Source organism: Solea solea, chromosome 15, assembly GCF_958295425.1.
Source record: "Solea solea chromosome 15, fSolSol10.1, whole genome shotgun sequence".
NCBI lineage: Eukaryota > Metazoa > Chordata > Actinopteri > Pleuronectiformes > Soleidae > Solea > Solea solea.
Window position 1 is genome coordinate 11,692,308 of NC_081148.1, and position 18,811 is coordinate 11,711,118.

An 18,811-nucleotide genomic window follows, 5' to 3' on the forward strand; every position below is an offset into this window, starting at 1 on the left:
CGAGAATTGCACGTCTTTGGACACAGACCTCTCTGAATGTGTTTGATGGTGACGTTCATGAATTGACGGAATGGGAGCAAATAATAGCCTGCGTTTAATATCTTGAAAACACAGAGGAAGTACTCTTTGTTTGTGTTTAGCTCTGAGCGAAGAAGACAAAGGGAGAGAAAGATAAAGAGAAAGCGAGAACGCGAGACAATAATGCGACTATATTTGGTTAAATTCAAACAAACACTATAGGATTATATAATTTATAACATACAAAGAAAAGAAGTCCTAGAAGTCTGCACTTGTCATGTTCACAGCCTTACAAGCCCATCGGAGCCTAAATTATTAATATTGAATGAGCAATTTCCAATTCAGAGGTCTCTGTGACGCAGTTGCTAACAACCATTCTGGTTTTCCAAACATGTGTTGACTGGCCAAAAGCACATTCAGCGTGGAGATTATTCCTACATCGTAAAACGGTCTGTCCAGTAACTGGAGTTTTAGTTTAGTCTATTTGCTACATATTATAATTCGGGAAATAAAATATTCATGATTGTTTCCAACAGGAACAACACATGCTCCATGTTTCATTCCATATTTTGAGGAACAGCTCTTCAATATCAATCTACCTCCAGGTTCATGGACACACTGAAGGAACGCCATTTTTCCATCCAATTATTTTTGCTCTGCATGTTGGCAGCAACATGTATACATATTTACTCTTGTAAAGTTTAATTGCACTTGAATAGATATTGGATTTTCACATTTGGCCCAGGTTGTGTGTGTGTGTGTGTTCCGTCACCTGCTCAATTGAGCTTGGCTCAGGTGTGCGGCGTGTGAACTCCTCCAGTGCAATCTCAGCAGAGGTCTTCCGCTCACGAGCCAGAGCTTGGCGTTTCTCCTCAGCACAGCGCTCCTCCAGCACAGCCAGACCAAATTCTGCCAGGTCCAGTCGCAGGCGCAGCAGCCTCCGCATAGCTGCCAGCGACATTCCACAAGTCTAGCAAAGACAGAGAGCAACGATATAAAAACAAAACAGCATGCTATGCAATTCTTACTATGTTGTGTGTAATCACAAAGGAAAATTGAATACTTGAAAAATACACGGCACTATGAATGAACACGCAAAAAGATGAAGATAATGCCACAGCAGTTAGCTTGTTATCCCTCTTAAAATGAGCTGCACACTTGAAATCAGAAGCATTATATACACAATATATTATATTATTCAAAAGTCTGACAAGCATTAAAATTGGGAGAATTAAGGCGTAAGAAAGGGTTGTGATGTGAACAACAATCAAAAACCCTCTGAGAAAACCCTTTTCTTGTGTTGTAAATGAAAAACCTTGAAAACACCTAAACGTGGATAAATAAGTGACTGTAATGTTGACAACTGCTGTATCTCATTTACATTGACTGCTGGATGCCGGACTTTAAGTTACAAGAGGCAGCAGCACCCTCTGCTGGAAGTACAATGCTAGGATCCAGCCTCCTATGGCCCGCCATAGAACATTTCATCCGAAATAAGGATTTTCAGCAAGTGTAATCAATCATCCCATCATGATTCCATCAAAATAAAATCCAAGGCAGCCAGTCTATCTCTGACACTGAATCCCCGAGATAACCTCATCTGTATGAGTGCTTGTAGTACTTGGATAAAGTAAGACTCTGACACCCAGCTGCTGTTGACAAGTTACAGTCATAAAGGTTTTATTTGTGTGTGTGTGTGTGTGAGGATACTGTTAAACTGTGGCATGAGATACACACAGTTATACACTCATATTTAGCTTGGCTATCACAAAGTCAAGAATCTCTGAATATAACATGGCCACAGGTCTTAATAACCTCAAACATAATGGTGATTAAGACAAAAGTGCATAAAGTTTGCATGTTCTTCCCGTGTTGTGTGTGTGTGTGTGTGGGTTTTCTCTGGGTTCTCCCGTTTCCTCCCACAGTCCAAAAACACGCAGATTTGGGGATGAGGCAAATTGAACACTCTAAATTGACCCAAGGTGTGAGAGTGAATGGTTGTTTGTCTCTATGTGGCCCTGTGATGGACCTGTCCAGGGTGTACCCCGCCTTTCACCCTGTGTCAGCTGGAATTGGCACCAGCGACCCTCATGTGGAGGATAAAGCGGTAGAAGATGAGTGAGTGAGTGAGACAACACACTTTATGAGCACTTTGTTTACCTCATCCTGCTGCGTGAGCAAGCTCTGAGCATTGAGCACCACATGCTCCTGTACTGTGACAGCCAGCTGCATTTGGGAGAGACCATCGAGCAGGAAGCGCTGCTTCTCCTCTTTATTGGATGCATGGTTGGCTAAAATTCTGTGGAGCAATAATGTACAAAGTTCAAAGGTTGACGGCGACCAAGACAGAAAATTGACGACAGTATATGAGTGAGACAGGAAATGAGAATCTCAGGAACTTTACTGTCAACATCCGTCAAAAGCCAATCTAAGTATACTAAAAAAAGATATACAGTATTTACCGTACATAAAGGTTCATTTGAGGAATAATTCCTGATTGACTAACCTCACACCATGTGCATACTCTGCATGTGCCTCTGCCGCCTGCTGTTTATAGCCGAGTTTAGTGAAACTACTGGCACACTCTCTGAGTGTCTCGCAGGCAGCCATTAGCCTCTGGACAGTCTCATGGCAGAGTGTCACTTCAGGTTCACCACCGCCAATGGCACGAATGCATTCCATTTCCCCTCTGCAGCACAACACATTTCCTCAGTTTAAGATAATGTTAACATCCAGTTAAGTGTTTGTAAATGTTTTAGAGTGAAGAGCATTGATTGTGTGCATTTTTCTTTCAGAAAATCATAAAGGACTGGTTACTTATTCGGGGCATTGTGTATTGTTCTTAACATCAAAACATAATCACACACAACACAATAGAAACAAGGACGACTATACATTCAGCAGTGTTGAATACAATGGTTCAGAGTCACCTCATCTCTAATGATGTGATCAAGAATGTGAGCTCTGGGACTCTGTTTGCACGCTGCTCCAGGACCAACGTCAGGGCCTCGCAGCCCTGCTTTATGATCTGATCGGCCTGCAAATGAAAAAGGACACAGTAGCAGCAGGGGAATCCACTACAAAAAAAAGAAGTGAACTGCAGTGTGTAAGGGACTCTTAGAAGGTGGTGCTTTCATACCTCAGTTTGTGCATCTTGGTGCCTCTGGCCTACAACAGCTCTAACCTTGGTGAGAGTGAACTGGTACCAGAACTCCTCATCCCCACCAAGCACTTTGGCTCTGTTGAGCAGGATCAGAGCTTGGGCATGGTTCTGCTCATCACAAGCCAGAGTTGCCAGACTGAGAATACCTCTTGCCACTGCTTTCTGATCCCCAAGCTCCTAAACAGAAATCATTTTACAGACACAGTCATACAAGCTAAATTACACCAGCAAGAAGGAACAATGTATTATTTATTAGTAGTAGTATCATGTGAGTGAGATTTATTGGACACATTTTACTGAACTGGACTCACCCTTGCCACTAAATGAGCCTCTGCCAGGAGCTGTCGAGCCTGTTGATGGAGCCCCATGCTGAGGCAAACCTCAGCTTTGTCCAGCCAAATTTCCTGGGCACTTACATTTATAATCTGTTGCTCAGACACAACCTTTACATCCAGCTCAGTTATCTGAAAAATGACAACATAGAGCAATCCACTCATTTAAAAACTAAACCCCACATAATAATAATAATAATAATGATAATAATGATAATAATAATAATAATAAATGACTTCTCCAGTTAGTTCACTCATACAACAAGTGTACACGTCTACATATTCCATTGTTAAAAAATAGGTTTGAATACAAAAAAAGTCTCATATTTTCTGCTAAAATCTTACATTACATTACAGGATGAACGTTAAAGAGATTGCTAACATAATTCTGGGTTTATGAGACAAGAGATTAGACTGCCATAAACCTCATACATTAATCTGCCCTCATTCAGTGTTAAAGCATAAAAGCAGTACATTCCTCAGCCAGTGTACTGTATAGTTCATTGAGTCACATGTGTGCTCTTGCCAATCATCTTTTAAGAAGTAATAATAAAACAAAAAGATGTGTTCAATGAACTGTTAATGTGCAGCACATTTACTTTGTGCCCTGCACACTGACCTGATTACGAGGACTGTAACAGACGTGTGTCTCCTTTGAAAGAGCAATGACTCTGTGGCACCTGAAAATAAGGAATATAAAATCATCAATTTAAAAGAAATGAAATATGAACAGACGATACATCTTTATCACAGAGTGGACATACTCCATTTGCTCTTGTTCCTGGATTCTGCACAAATGTGGGAGATTCTCCTGATATGGTGAATATGTCTCCAGACCTAGCTGAGAGCAGATCCTCAGGATTCTAATTGGAAGAACAAAACAATAAGTACACAAAGCCACAACACAAGTTTAACTTGATCAGTTTGAGTTACTATTGAGCCATAAATAGGTAATTGTCAGTTTTGCTTAGATCTCATTTAACATTGACCTTTTTTTTAGATTCTCAACTGCTGACAGTTGGTTGAAAATTTGGATTTGTTAGTGAGTGTTTTATTTTGCTTATTTCAAACTTTCATCACTATTAGATATTGGACAGGGACCCTTTTCAAACCACTGCAGACATTACTCAACATTTTTCTCATGTGCCGTAGTAATTCCCAATACCTTTGATGTTTAAAGGTGAAGGATTTGTTCATAAAGTTCACATAATGTGTTCACCTAAGTCGGCAGAGATCGGCGAGGCCCCTCCTTTCCAGAAGTTCATCGGCAATAGTTGCAGCTAGATGCATGATGGGCAGGGTCAGGTGATCAAGTGAGAGGGAGTGCAGCTCTTTTTCCAGCAGATTAAGGTAAAATATGCTTCGAGTCTTCAGTCGAATGTCCGTGGAAAAGAAAAGAATGGACATTCTGACTCAAATTCCAAAAATGTACACGTATCACTTATTATTTTATCGGAATAATTAATGCAATTTCAATTACGGCTATGTTGAAAAGTGAGGGAGAGGTAGTGTTTACCTGGTTAGTAATGCTGTGTGTACTGATACAGTGGGGGTTAGAGTTGCCTCTGAATATTTGCCTGGCCTGGTCGGGACAGATGTAGCGTGCCCATTCCTCTAGGCAGGAAGGAAGTGTCTGATCCAGGACAACAGGTTTAGGTCTTTCCTCAGCAGGTGTTGTCTAGTAAGACAATGAGACATTGAGTTCTTATTGTTGTACAGTCAGTACTTAAAGTATGTTTAATTAAAGCTCAATATGCCTGCTAAAAATATGTTACTGCCCCATGTGATCTCTATAAAGGCATAATTAGGTAGCATGTAGTAGTTTAACGCTTTCTACTCTTAATAAATACAAACCTAGAACTTCAAAATAGTTGATTATTATAGTGTTTGGCATACAGGGGTATATTGGGGTGCTAAGACTACTTTGTTTATATTTTCTTGGAGGTGCCCCACAGGCCATACATAAATAACTGATGTAGTTGCTGGGTTGGGAAAGTAAAGGCAACATTAAAGTGCCTGCAACCTGAAATACCAACAGTTTAGTATTCTGGTGCTGGTCAGAGTAGTAAACTTGGAAATGGCAGTTCACAAAACAATGGGTAATCTCACAGTAGGTCACCATTTGCGGTGCCCCCAAGACATTTTTGCCACACCCATGCTCATCATACTCTTCCCTCTTATTATGACTTTTCAAGTTGCCCAAGACCCAAATAATTATCATTCTTCTTAATATTATTCTATCTACTTTAACATCTTTCTTGCTCTTGCTCTTGTCTTTGCCCTTTTTGGATCCAGCAGAGTGAGGAGGGTTGAGCAGCTGACTCTTTGGCATTTCACTGGAAATCTCATACGCTGTGGCGATGGAAACCTGTAGTTAAATACACAAATGCACAAATTCACTACTCAAATAGACGTTACAGACTCAAACATACTGTCATTTGCATTTGAAGAACGACCACACCCACGTGGCCCGAACTGAGTGTCGAGTACCTGCCATATCTGAAGTACAAAAGCGTAGGCTCGGAGCAGGTTGAGCTGGTGCTCGGGTGAAGCCCTGTCGGCCATGACGGCGAGCAGAGTGTGCGCTCGTACTAAGCAGTCCAGGCGTCGCACTTCCTTCAGACTGGACAGATTTTCCCTGAATAACATGTCTTGGATTCCTATCAGTGACTCATTTTCCACTGGACTTTTTTTGGACTGATCCTCTAGAAAGGCGACAGAAATAGACAATAATATCTTAGTATAATCACATAGCATCACAAACAATAATTAATATCTGCAATTAATCTCCACTTTTGTCACTCAGGAAACATTAATGGGCTCATTGCACAAGACCAAAAACTAAGAAGATCGGATTCTCAGTCGGTGCGCTCATGGAATTTGAGAAATTTGTGCCTTTGTCTGGTCAACTCCTTTTTAATTTGAACAATGTTTGCTTGGAAATGAAAGAAACAGCAGTGAATTCCATTCCATTGCTGATGAAACTATTAAATAAGGTACGGCATGACCCGATGTGGGTCAGACAGACCAGATGCTTTTCTGTTTTGACAAACACAAAACTGAATGTCAATTATCTTCTAATGTAAGGCAGATGTGCAACCACATAAAAGAAGATATATTCTTCTGACATTTTGTGTGTCATGCCGACATGCATTATTTGAAGGGAATCTGCTATCATGGACAAGATGAGTCAGTGAGTCTTACCAGCTCCTTGTGCCTGTTCAGGTTCCAGCTGCAGCAGACAGTCTATGGCCCATTGAACCAGGTGTTGGGCACTGTCTTTGGGGAAGTTGTGACAGTACAGCCACTCTCCAAACTCAAGGACAAGGTCGACCTTTTGCCACTCACTCTCTGTGCTCTGGATCACAAACATAAAACCGAATCAAAGTGTCAAGTTTGTTTAATACTTGCAGGAAGGACATTTTCTGTATCCTTGAGCTTGTGATGTCACATGTGTCAATAGTTCTAAATCCAAGCTCTAAATCAAGCCAAATTAACATGTGAAATATGTCCAGTTTGAGGAGGTGTTACAAAGATTGATGTGTGCGCTCTTCTCCCTCTATGCACAGTGTGGATGTACTGACACACTGGCTCCACGAGATGGCGCTTGAGCCTCATGATCTTTCAGAAGCACCACATGATGAATTTAATGAATAGAATTCTTTCCCAATGGCAAAATTCAGCATGATCAATCTGCATTTGTCCGCTGACTTTGCAGCGTTTGATAACGACATAACAGGAAGTGAGGTATTACCAACAGAGATGTGATGGATTTCTGGTAGCAGGTAAGCTGCTGGGTAATATTGCCAGCACACAGTGCCACCTGATGCCACGTAAGTGAACAGCGCTGCTCTCCTTCATCTTGAAGCTGTTGCATGTCCATCAGTATGCTTTCTCCCCGTCTTGCTTTCAGCATTATGAAGTGTTTGAGCAGAGGTCTAGTAACACACACACACAAAGAAGAGTAAAACATGTTTTTTTTTGTCTTTCTGTCTTATTAGCTTTCCAGTCCTATTCACATCATTCCATGTTGCTTACAGTCTATGTTTGGGGTCAGGCATGTCTCTATTAGCTTTCACCAGCAGCTGCAGAGCACTTTTCCAGTCAGCTTTGTCAGTATGAATACGAAGCAACAAACTGTACATGGCTGCTCTCAGGGTTAGGTCCTCTTCATCTATAGACGAGACACAAAATACATATTGCCAACTGTAAATAAGTACATTTATGCAAACATAAACATTGATCTCATCAAAATATAAATACCCTGGGACTCAAAATCTACCCTGTAAAGAGTAATGTGTTTATGAGGTTAAGAGAAAACCCATTTAGAGTCATAGTAGGAGGGGGAAAAAAAAATGACGTCCTTTTTTTAGCTCACCTGTTGCTTCCTGTTTAGAACTCTGAAGCGACAGTCCTCTCAAGGTGAGAGAGCCTTTTGCCTTGGCCTGTTTCTGCAAGAGAGGAGAGAAACGATCAATACATAATTCGCGCGATGAGGGATAGAAGAGTGTTGCTGGTGGATAGTTGGCCATCCTAAAGCCTACTGATCTATTCTATCTATATTGCTCTCTGACCTTGTCCTGTATGACCCCCGCTCCCTTGACCATAAATCCCAATCCATTCCCAAGAGTATGCAACATGGCCTTGAATTATGGGTGAGTTATTTTCTGATCTATACACCTTGGAATCAAATAGGTGTGTTAAGACAAAATACCGTCATATGTGATAGATTGAGCTTCTCTCGCTACACACTGGTGAACTGAAATCTCACATGAGCTGCCTTAATTATTTATTCCGACTTATTTTGCAGCTGAACAACTGTTTATCCCTGTGGCTATCCAAAGGCAGTGCTGAAGTTATGTTTTCCCTCTCCAGAAGCACCCTCAAGAAGAAATTTCATCAATTTTGTCATCAATAATTGAAAACAGTGCATGTTTATTAACTTTGCGAAAATGACTCGACTTTATATGGATGATGGTATCAGTATAAATGTGGATAAAGAAGACTTTATACATGTGCGTGTTTGATTGCGGTATGAACAAGAGCATTCAGGATCTTCTCCAGAGGATCTTGTAGTTTCCATCTTTCCTCAGGATTCTGTGTCAAGGGCAGACAGGTGTTCCAGTAATGTTTGGCAGCTGTGACACACAACACTGGATTCTCAGCCTTTTCTGCATAGCTGTGGACACAAGAGGGGTGCAAGCAGATATGAAGTAAGAAGTGAATTTTGGTTTGCTAAGAGCACATTTAGAGGATGTTTTTACTGAACACTGTTAATTGTGGTTCAAGGGATTAGTTAATAAGTATGACACACACCTGACACTGGATAGATGCATATTCATAGCCTCTCTGTACGTCTGTAGATCACCATTAGATTTATGGAGCAAGCTCAAACCCCTCAAACAGGCTGCACTGCTCAGCATCCCGTTCACCGCAGTCAGGTCATTCCTAGAGGTATGAGAAAATACATTAACTATAATATACCTTCCAAATCAATAATCAATCTAACAAACTGTAGAAAAACATGCAACATAATTCAACCTTTGTGACTTGAAAGTGAGAGTTCATGAAAAACAGCTTCTTTATCTCAACTGCAACAGCCTTGAATAAGCACATGAAGTCATCCAGTTCCTCAGAGAGCTTTAAAAGCAGAAATCTCAACCACCTCTTTTACAATCCTTTTCACATATCAAATACAGTCATGCCTTGCCTATTTTTGAACCAGATCCACCGGGGTATTGTTAAAACTCTGATTGTTTGAATTGAAGTGTAATTATCCAAACACACTTACAAAAGAAAAGGCATAGTGGTGATGTTCTTTGCTGCCGCTTCTTCCAGCTGCAAAGCGCTATCAGTGCAGCGCAACACCAAGCTGTGTTCCTCGGCAGAGTGACAGAAGGCAGCCAGCTGGCACCACACCTGCAACTCTACCGTGGCATCTGTCCAGCTGCTTTCTGACGTCATGGTCACCAACTTGAGGTAAGGACAGGGAAGAAAGTGGAGGGAAGGAAAATGAAGTTGGTGATGAAAAGGGAGAAGAGACGGGAAGGAGAACAAACACACGACAAGAGGTAGAAAAAGTGGGGAGGAAACGGCGAGGAAAACAGATGGCGGTGAAAGGTGGCAAAAGCAGAGAAGGCGAAGGAAAGAAGAGTTTTAAGCAATTCCAAAAAAATGGAATTAACAAATAACAATGGAAAATAAATGAACTAAATTAAAATGAGGGAAATAAAGAGAGCTGATGGGAGATGGATGGATATAAAGGTATGGACGTGCGATGGGACAGACAAGCTCTGAAGGCAGATGGGTCATCTTGGCATCTAGTTACCATCTGGTCCTCAGCCACAGTAGGAAAACATGAGCAGGGAGTACATACTGTGGAGAGACTGGGAGCAGAGAACTCCATATGCCTCGGGTTCCTATTGCACTGGAGCGTCTCCACTCCAACCAGCACGCGCGTCATCGCCGACACTTCCTCATCGGCACACTGCAGATTAGGGAGAGAACGATGCAAAGTCATCTCAGCGCAGTACAATACGCTGCTAAGTATACTTATACAGTCCCTTAAGTTTAATTAAAGAGATTGCATATGTATATTGCTACTCGCTTATAAATTATTCATGGGCCTGCAGTGTGATATGTGTCCCAAATATTGTAGGTCTGGCCTCGTTGATAATGTATGACTTGCCATTGTGTAGAAAATGAGTTGATGATTTATTGATTGCAAATAGAGATAAGCCCCATTTATATTAACTCACTGCGTTTCTTAATCTGCATAGCAAACAACAAAACCTCATTACATTTTGACTCAAAGCTCATCAAGCTGAAGGAACTAATGTAGGGCAGGAAATTCTAGCTTGACAAATGGTCATTGGATTATGGCAACTAATCAAATGGTACATTTAACTGACGAATTGCATAAGTGCTTTCTCTCAGTGCAGAGCAGCACAATAAGGGGATGTGACACAGGCCAGTGGCTACAATGCTGGAATGTGAATATGGCAGAAGTAACACCTACAACATCAAAAAAGATTAGTAAGATGTCAGACACCATAGGCCTACAACATCATAAGCGCATTATACAAGAACTGTGACTATAATACCGGATATATTATGAATGTTACATGATTCTGTTGTGACACTGAGCTATATGGTTTTTTTCAGCAAGGATTTAGCCCCCTTTTTTGTAGTGTAATAAAAATACTTCCATGCAGACATTTACTGTGGACATTAGGGAATGCCAGGCCCTTAAACTTTTAAAAGAGAAATTAACTGCATATGAAATGATGACAGTAAGTTCAAAATACTTCTTTATCATCCTTGCAGAATTTGTTACGCCAGAGCATTTTGTTGTGTTTCTGTTGTTATTTAAATCCTATTTTATGTAGGTAAATGCTTCCAGTACTGTTTTAATACACTTCTGCCATCTTTGTTATAAAGTAGCAAATTAAGCATTTGATTATTTCTGTATTGTAGTTTGTGTGTTTATTTTTAAAGTCTCTTTCTAGCACAGACATTGTGCAGGATGAGAAATTACATATTCTAAACTAAATGAAACATTCAGTCTTTCAGTGATGTTTAGTTGTACACTGTGTAAAAACAAGCACATGTTGTGTGTGGAACATTTTTATTTGTATGCACTAGTTGTATTCTGTATTTTATTTATTTAATCCTGCTGTTTTACAAACAGGGCCTAGTTCTATAGTTATCGAAGTAACCTGTTCTGAAACGTTTTCAGCCACTTCGTTAACAAAATCTTCACTGAAAGCCTAAAATCAGCCAAAGTTGATTCTGAGAACAGGTACCTCATCTTTAATGTCAATCTTTGAGCCAATCTGCTGCTGCAAAAGCATCTTGATCTGCACCCATGTGGCCACCACCTGCTTCTTTGCTGCAATAGGAACGCTCTCTCCTGGGATGTTGCAGTTGGATATGTGAAGGGCATAGTCACACAGCTAGGGGAGATAGTATAGAAAACAAGAATCAGATTGAAGTACTTGGCAAGGTAGTAACAGCCTGATAAGTAAAAGGTGACATTAATATTGTTGGGGAATTATGCATAATTTTAAATGATCATAAAAATGGTTAGATCAGTCAAAGTGTTCATCAAATGCTGCACATTAAGCCTGTAAGTAAGACTGTGGGAGACTAACTAGGTTGACTTCAGGTAGCTAGAGAACCTCAATCTGTCACATGCAGACACAACAGATACTGTATCCATCCATCCATGTTCTATCATTTTATCCCCCACACAAGGGTCAGATAAGATAACATTTAGTTACATTAAAGTGTAACAGCTCAACACATTCAAGAGTTCAGGAAAACATCTTGCCTGATCAGATCAATAAGCTGTTGGAACATTTGAAAGGTTTAAGGTTTAAAGCAAGCATTCATGGTTTCAACTGGGATTTCATAAGCGATACAGGATTTTCTTTATTTCCAGTACCTTTATTTTTTTTAGTTTTTAGAGTTGACACAAGTAAACACATATTTAAAAGTGAACAGAGATTATTCTGATCACGTCCTGCAAATATTTCACAAACTGCATTAAAAGATTACACACACAAAGATTAGGAGGGCCCAAGAAACCCTGGTTACTGAGTTGTGTAATTTTCCAAACCCTGTGAGAAATATTATGACGCCTCCCTTCAAGACTTGAAGTTGATTTCTTATCCTTTAGGACAAAATCAGTCATTGTATAATTGTAACTCATGTCTTATCAGAAAGTTGCTTTTGCCTTATATGTAGTGCCGTCCTCTGTTTGGAGGACGTATTTTAATCCTTGTGCAAATTCAATGACCGTTCATTTGTTTTGGGAATTAGTGGTGGAGTTTAATTATACAGCACGTGGCAAACAAAGGAGATTTGTATGCAGAGGGTTGTGTGTAAGGCTGGGCAGACAATTGTACACAAATGTATGGCAACAATGTCTGCACTTACAGTAGACGTGAATACATTTAACAAACAAGTATTTCAAGCACGCTGAGACACATTAAATGTATGAATTGAAACATTTAGTGCTGAGCTTGCTCTCACTTCCGCACACCGACATACCTCTAACGCCCTTTTGACATCCTGCAGAGCAGCAGGGTTTAAGAAGACGCCATGACCAGTCTTCTCCACCGCCTTCTCAGTTCTGTTCTTGCTCTTATCAGCTGGCAAGATTGGCTCTACTATATTTGGTCCACACACAGGCTCGATCAACCCCCGCGCAACAGCATTACACAGAAGCATATCCAGGCCACGATTCCTAAGAAATGCAACACAAAGTAGTCGAGCTTGAAGGCCAAACAGCCGTGTATTTATATTTCAAATGTCCTTGATAGAAGAAGCCCTTACAACAGAGAAACATTGGAAAATGCTCATTTCCATTGTCACTTTTGTTTTTACATTTAAATTTCACTAAATGGAGCTGTTTTTATTCATAGAGCTGGAACTGCCACGCATTTTCTATTTTTGCTTCTGTGCCATAAAGAATACATTTGAAAGCATTTTGTCAAGTTTGACCGTGATTTAAATGATTTTCTGTGTACCAGACAGTGCACATATTTCTGTTATTAGCGGAAAAAGTAACCATTTATAAATGGAACCTGACTTTATATACATAGCAATCCACCGAGGGCCGAGAAAGTGACTGCTGGGCTGATGAAACACTTTCAAAACCCACTGAGTAATTTAAAATATGAACAGTCATCAGTCTGTGAATGAGATTTTATGCCACGCCAAGTGATATTCTGGTTCCGTTTTCAGAATACTGATGAATGAGTCAACAGCAACTGCAAACTAAATTGCATTCACTGTGAAAGGAGGGGCTTGACATTTTAAAGAGCAGCCAAACGCCGTGATTGGCAGAATGATAATAATTTAGAGACCCAGCATACCCAGGGCACTCTAGCTTTCGAAGCATCTCCACCAGACTCTGGAAGGGGGCAAGCAGACGTTTGTATTCCCCTGCCGCCAGTAAGTGGCTGCTGTAGTTCCACAAGTAAATGGCTGCATTTGCAACCAACCATGGCTCCCCGATCTCTGATCCCAGCTCTGCTGCCCGCAGGAAGTTGGAGGTGGCGTAGGTGGACAGATCCTGGACCCAGTCTCTGGGTGAAGAACACCAGAGAGGAAGGAAGAGTGAGTGTCAAAGCGCAATAATACTTTTTCATATGCTGTCTGCATTAAATAATAGCATGAATAATGCAGTCCAGGGAGAGCATTTGCACATATAATGTCCATCATAACTCATAAGGCGAAGCTGAAGCTTGATGTTCTAGAGACAATTGCTAATGGTTGAAGCCTTATTCATGTAATTAAATAGTGTCAGATATACAGTTTGATGAGAAGGACACAAGAGAATGTATTATCACTGACTCTGAGAGTTTAACCAAAGACAGAGAAAGAGAGGGTCTAACCAAAATACAATGCAATACAATTTAAAAGATGAATACATATTTGAGCACAATGTGAACACGTTTAATCTTAAATTAGGGAAATAATAAATAATGTATTAAATATGTGATGTTTGGTAATAATGCAGGGATTCTCATTAATTAATCAAAAATACACAGCACACTGCTGTGTTGATTTTGTGTTTTCACCTGTAAGTAACCCAGTGTGGGTCTTCGACAGACACATGAAGCCCTGGCTCCTGAGGAGGGACTGGAGGGCTGTTCAGCTGCACCCCTTCGTTTAACAGCTTTTGGACTGTGGCCTGTAAGACGGAGTATAAGCATACAGGGAAAGATTGTGACAGCTTCATTAGAAGATGAGAAGACGTCCCACTATATGGATGACAGCTTGTCTACGGCCTTTAAAGCTCAGATACAGCAGATCAAAGTGTGGCAGACTACTCAAGACAAACATGTCGTCATCATCACATTGTGAATTAGGTTTCTTTTGATTTGATGACTTACAAAGAAACAATGAATGAACTATGAAGTACAAAGAAAGAGATATAGCATAGAAGCTACATTGAGTGTCCGAGTTGAAAAGGTCAAGAATTTGCTGTAGGAAGGTGCAATTACCTCACAGTGCTGTCACGCTCTATCATCTCCATCAACTTAATAAACACATGGAGCTGAAGGCTTGAACCAATCGACCAACAAATCTACCTCACGTTTGTTAAAATCAAATATAACAGTTATGTAATTCCAGGTGGTTCACAAAATATTGGTGGTGATGACTATTCTGTAACATCCTGAGTAGTCTTGTTCCGTTTCCTGTTTTATTTTGAAATAATTACCATTGCCTCTCGTTTCAGTGGCTGCTTCCTGTTCAGTTTCCCTCCTCTGTGATGACCTGCCCAGCTCTGATGTGTTTCACCTGTTCATCATTATCCTTCCACCTGTGTATTTAGCCTGCATGTTTCCTCTGCCTGTCGCCAGTTCGTCTTGTCTGCTGACCAGTGAGTGTCCTTTCCTGTATGTAAGATAAGTTACTAGTTGCCTTGTGCTTCTTGGAAACCAGTTTTGTTCACCACTTAAAGGTGTTTTTCTGTTCAAACTGAGACTGTTTTGAGTCCACATCCAGTATTTGTTCAGCCTGATATATTTCCCTGCAACCAGCATCTACATCCAAACAAGAAGGAAATAAGAATTTGTCTTGTTGTCTTTCCACTGCACTTGCTAAATAATGTATTTAGTGTTACTGTAAATGTTTGTTTACAGTATATGGCACATTAAAATTTAAATCGCCAATCTCTTCAAAGGTGGCTTCAAAACGGAGTTCAGATTGTCGTGGGTGACATCACAACTGGCTGCGACTTGAGTTTCACTTGCTTTCATGATCAAATCCAGAGAAATATGTCTCAATGTCCCTGAAATATTCAGCACTTTATGAGCGGACTCACTCCTCCTTTTTAATTTATCATCAGATTGTTTATGAAATCAATTTTATGGCACGTTGACTTTAATATTCTGGCTCTGTGCAGTACATTAGGCACAATTTAACTGTGACAGATTGTATACGTCCACCTCCTCAGCAATCTAACAAAGTGCACCCTGCAGATACATCAGTTATCTCTCTCCAACTCATGTTTACGTTGGCAAAACTAAGTCAGGACTCACCTCAGCACTGATGAAGTAGATTTCAGCTAAAAGGCGCATACAGTCCCTTGCAGAGCTTTGATTACAAAGACATTCTGGACAGCTCTCGTCCTCTGAGCATCTGCAATCTGGAGAGAGAAGACAAAATTATACAGAGATCCTCTTATAACCATTAATATTAACACAATAGTTTTCCTTACTAGATCACACGGCAATTCTAGATCAACACTACTTCTGTAATATTACATAATTCCAAATACCCTTTGCCCCAAACAAAAAAAAATACTTCTGATATATTACCACCAGTCTTAGGAATGCTCTTTCCACCAGCCTTGGAAATCTTCCATCTCCCATCATCGTAAAGCAAACAGAATCGACAGGCGGCTCGGCACGCATCCCAAACTTCATATTTTCTGGCTGTCTTCACCAAAGTTGCCCACAACTTCATCCTTACGAGTAATAATGATGATTAAAAAATACAACAGAGACAGAAAAACAGATAATTGCTGTTTAAAACATGGGGGTCAGTGCAAGGGCACAGCAGCATGCCACATAAACTTTGAGATGGTTGGTTTGCACGGCTCTGATTACTAAACTTTTACTACAGAGAATTTTCAAGTCCTGATGACTCTACTCTCTCCTAAACATTAAGCCTGTGATTTGTGATGGGAACACTTAACTGTAATGATACAGGCAGGCAGGAGGAACTCGGTTATGTGCTCCGAATAAGGAGATGTGAGAGAACACTATGGTCGCACAACAACTTAAACTGCAGAGAGGACCAATAGATCAAACATTCATTACTATCTAATGTTCAGCATAAGCGCGGAGTAATAAATTCAACAAGTCATAAAAGGCTGGTTACACAGGCAATTTTCCAACTGTGTTTCTAGTAAGCCTGACCTCTAAATTCATATTTACTGAGGAGACTGGGGGAAAAAAAGGCTTTTACTTAGATGTGAATTTTGTCCATAGTTTCAATTAATACATTTAACAGTGCATACTTCTCTGTGGTGTCAGTGTCACTATCTTGTCTGACAAGGTGTCCATCCACACTCCGTAAGGATGTAGTGTGATGATGAGCCTTCGCAGAGAGCTGAGCCAGTGGTCCAGATCCAAAAATGTCTGCAGGATCTAAGTATTGAACAACTTTATTAATACTACTGGGATAGTATGCACAACAAAAGGTCAAGTCATCCTGATGCACTTATTCTTAGGACTGAATGTTTGTTTATAATTCATAAAACATGAACAAAATGTGCACTCATATGTGTGGTGAGTGCAAAAGGCAGTTACATAATCCTGAGTAAGCTGTTTCCATGTAGGTACATGGAAATGCAACTACATAGTAAATGGCTCATTTCCAGCTCTTTGAAACATGGGCACTGACAAGCAGATTAGACATGAATGACTAAACTGTAAAAGACAGAGACAATACTATTCCATCTTTTTTATCCAGGTCCATCTACAGCGCTGGGGACATTCTTTTATAGACTAAGTGGGTTTTAAACACATATCTGTGACATTGACTGGCAAGATTTAAACAAGGAAAAGGCTTGTGTGCACGTTTAACTACACACACTCTAATACACACACCTCATTGATTTAAACAATACACAACTGTGGCAGCAGTAGATGTTCCAATAAATGAATTCCTCTAGTCTCAGGGGAAAAATTAAAAATTTAAAATTAAATTACTCGATAGTTTATAACATCCTGATCTGTAGGTCTTATGTGCTGCCAGCTGATATGTATCAGCCCACAAAAAGTGTTGGTATTTTTCTATTTCTGTGCCTTTTGGGTCAGAGTTGCATTCTGGAGGCAGCTGAGCTGAATATGGCAGCTTTTTTTTTGTTGCAGCAGGAACAAAAGGTATGAAGGGGCATATTAAGTTTCACAAAATGTTTGATTGTTGAGGCAAATAAAAAGGGGGGGAAATGCTCAGTAAGTACAGATGTTCAGTATGTTTCAAACTGCAAATGTGTTAACAGAATGTCATGATGTCTTTGTGAAAGCAAGGAAGATAAATGTGTACTTTTGTCTCCATCCAGCACCATCTGAAAATCATCGGGGCCCAAAAGGAGACCAACAGCAACCAGGATGGGACGGATGTCTCTCTTTTCTTGAGGGTGTATGTCCCTGGACTGAGAAGGAGAGAGGGGGTTGTCAGAAGCTGCTTGGCATGCAGTGAACTCACAGTGATATCTATAGCTCCAAGCACAGGATAATCCAATATCCAGTTCACTTATCAGACAAATAAATTACTTGAATTCATGCCTTATTAAAGCTGTAGACTGAATGAAAGTTAATGGTTGGAATTATTTGACAGATATTTTTTTTTCTTTGCCTGTAGCTGTGCGTCTGCAATTGTAGATAAGTCAAGTGCCGCTTTCAGCACTTACTTTGTGTTAATAGTAGATTGTGTGATGTAAAAAGGATGACAACCTGCTGCAAAAGCATAGCGGCTTTATCCTCGGTCCTGGAGGGTGTTTGGTAGAGGGTCCCTCTGAGCTGCAGGAGGCGCAGCGCTGACGACAGCCGTTCACGTTGTGTCCCGTTATCCAGCCGGATGGCTTTCTGTGTGTGAGTCAAAGAAGCCTCGAGGCGCCCCTCCTCCTCTTCAATCACAGCTATCTCTGAGTGGATTTGACAGCGCATCTCCCGCATCACACTGAAAAAGGCACACGCACACAGTATAAACTAATATATAGACCCTAATTATATCTATTAAAAAAAAGGAAACGGTGGAAGAAAAAAGTTTGTTGCTTGTAATAAATCAAAATAGCATTTATCTGTATTCAAATACTAAACATGCACGTATGTTCTTTTCTTACAGCTTGACAGGAATCACTGTAAACAATACTTATACATGAACAGCAGAAAAATATTTCAACTATAATTTGAGCCACAGTATGACCAACCTGTGCCAGTGCAACCTTGACAACCTAATCAACAGTGAAGTGCAAACACACTAAAACACTGAAAGCATCAAAGGGCCTAAAGACATGAATCTAAAATAGATGGAAACCTCTGGATGTCTTCCAGTCCTTGGCTGACTCTGAGCAGAGGTGTCTTGATGTGCTTCCTGAGGTTGTGCTGCAAAAGAGGCAGGCAGAGTCTCCACTGCATGGCACACACTGCCTGCACTGCCCGAGGGTCCCCCTCGCTCACTGCACACTGCAACCACTGATCCAGTTTACCTATCTCCTTCAGCCGGGCCTGTGCAAGAACAACTACAGAGTAAGTGCCAACTCACACTTGGG

The 18,811-nt window shown here is 40.6% G+C and overlaps 1 protein-coding gene across 1 annotated transcript in view; it reads right to left on the minus strand.

Annotated features, from left to right (window-relative positions):
- The window catches only part of LOC131473551 (cilia- and flagella-associated protein 46), a 37,738-nt gene that overhangs the window by 11,582 nt on the left and 7,345 nt on the right, over positions 1-18,811 (minus strand). The window contains exons 11-40 of the mRNA XM_058650824.1: positions 18,577-18,767; positions 17,994-18,219; positions 17,584-17,692; positions 16,553-16,682; positions 15,849-15,997; positions 15,570-15,676; positions 14,103-14,215; positions 13,395-13,607; positions 12,568-12,763; positions 11,319-11,468; positions 9,890-10,000; positions 9,305-9,486; positions 8,830-8,961; positions 8,527-8,692; positions 7,892-7,964; positions 7,552-7,687; positions 7,268-7,451; positions 6,718-6,871; positions 6,004-6,218; positions 5,759-5,881; positions 5,030-5,191; positions 4,733-4,881; positions 4,278-4,376; positions 4,133-4,193; positions 3,493-3,645; positions 3,158-3,358; positions 2,949-3,055; positions 2,525-2,707; positions 2,179-2,317; positions 791-988 (exon numbers count right to left, since the gene is read on the minus strand). Coding sequence (XP_058506807.1) covers positions 791-988; positions 2,179-2,317; positions 2,525-2,707; positions 2,949-3,055; positions 3,158-3,358; positions 3,493-3,645; positions 4,133-4,193; positions 4,278-4,376; positions 4,733-4,881; positions 5,030-5,191; positions 5,759-5,881; positions 6,004-6,218; positions 6,718-6,871; positions 7,268-7,451; positions 7,552-7,687; positions 7,892-7,964; positions 8,527-8,692; positions 8,830-8,961; positions 9,305-9,486; positions 9,890-10,000; positions 11,319-11,468; positions 12,568-12,763; positions 13,395-13,607; positions 14,103-14,215; positions 15,570-15,676; positions 15,849-15,997; positions 16,553-16,682; positions 17,584-17,692; positions 17,994-18,219; positions 18,577-18,767 — 4,512 coding nt within the window. The remainder of the gene's footprint in view (positions 1-790; positions 989-2,178; positions 2,318-2,524; positions 2,708-2,948; positions 3,056-3,157; positions 3,359-3,492; positions 3,646-4,132; positions 4,194-4,277; positions 4,377-4,732; positions 4,882-5,029; positions 5,192-5,758; positions 5,882-6,003; positions 6,219-6,717; positions 6,872-7,267; positions 7,452-7,551; positions 7,688-7,891; positions 7,965-8,526; positions 8,693-8,829; positions 8,962-9,304; positions 9,487-9,889; positions 10,001-11,318; positions 11,469-12,567; positions 12,764-13,394; positions 13,608-14,102; positions 14,216-15,569; positions 15,677-15,848; positions 15,998-16,552; positions 16,683-17,583; positions 17,693-17,993; positions 18,220-18,576; positions 18,768-18,811) is intronic.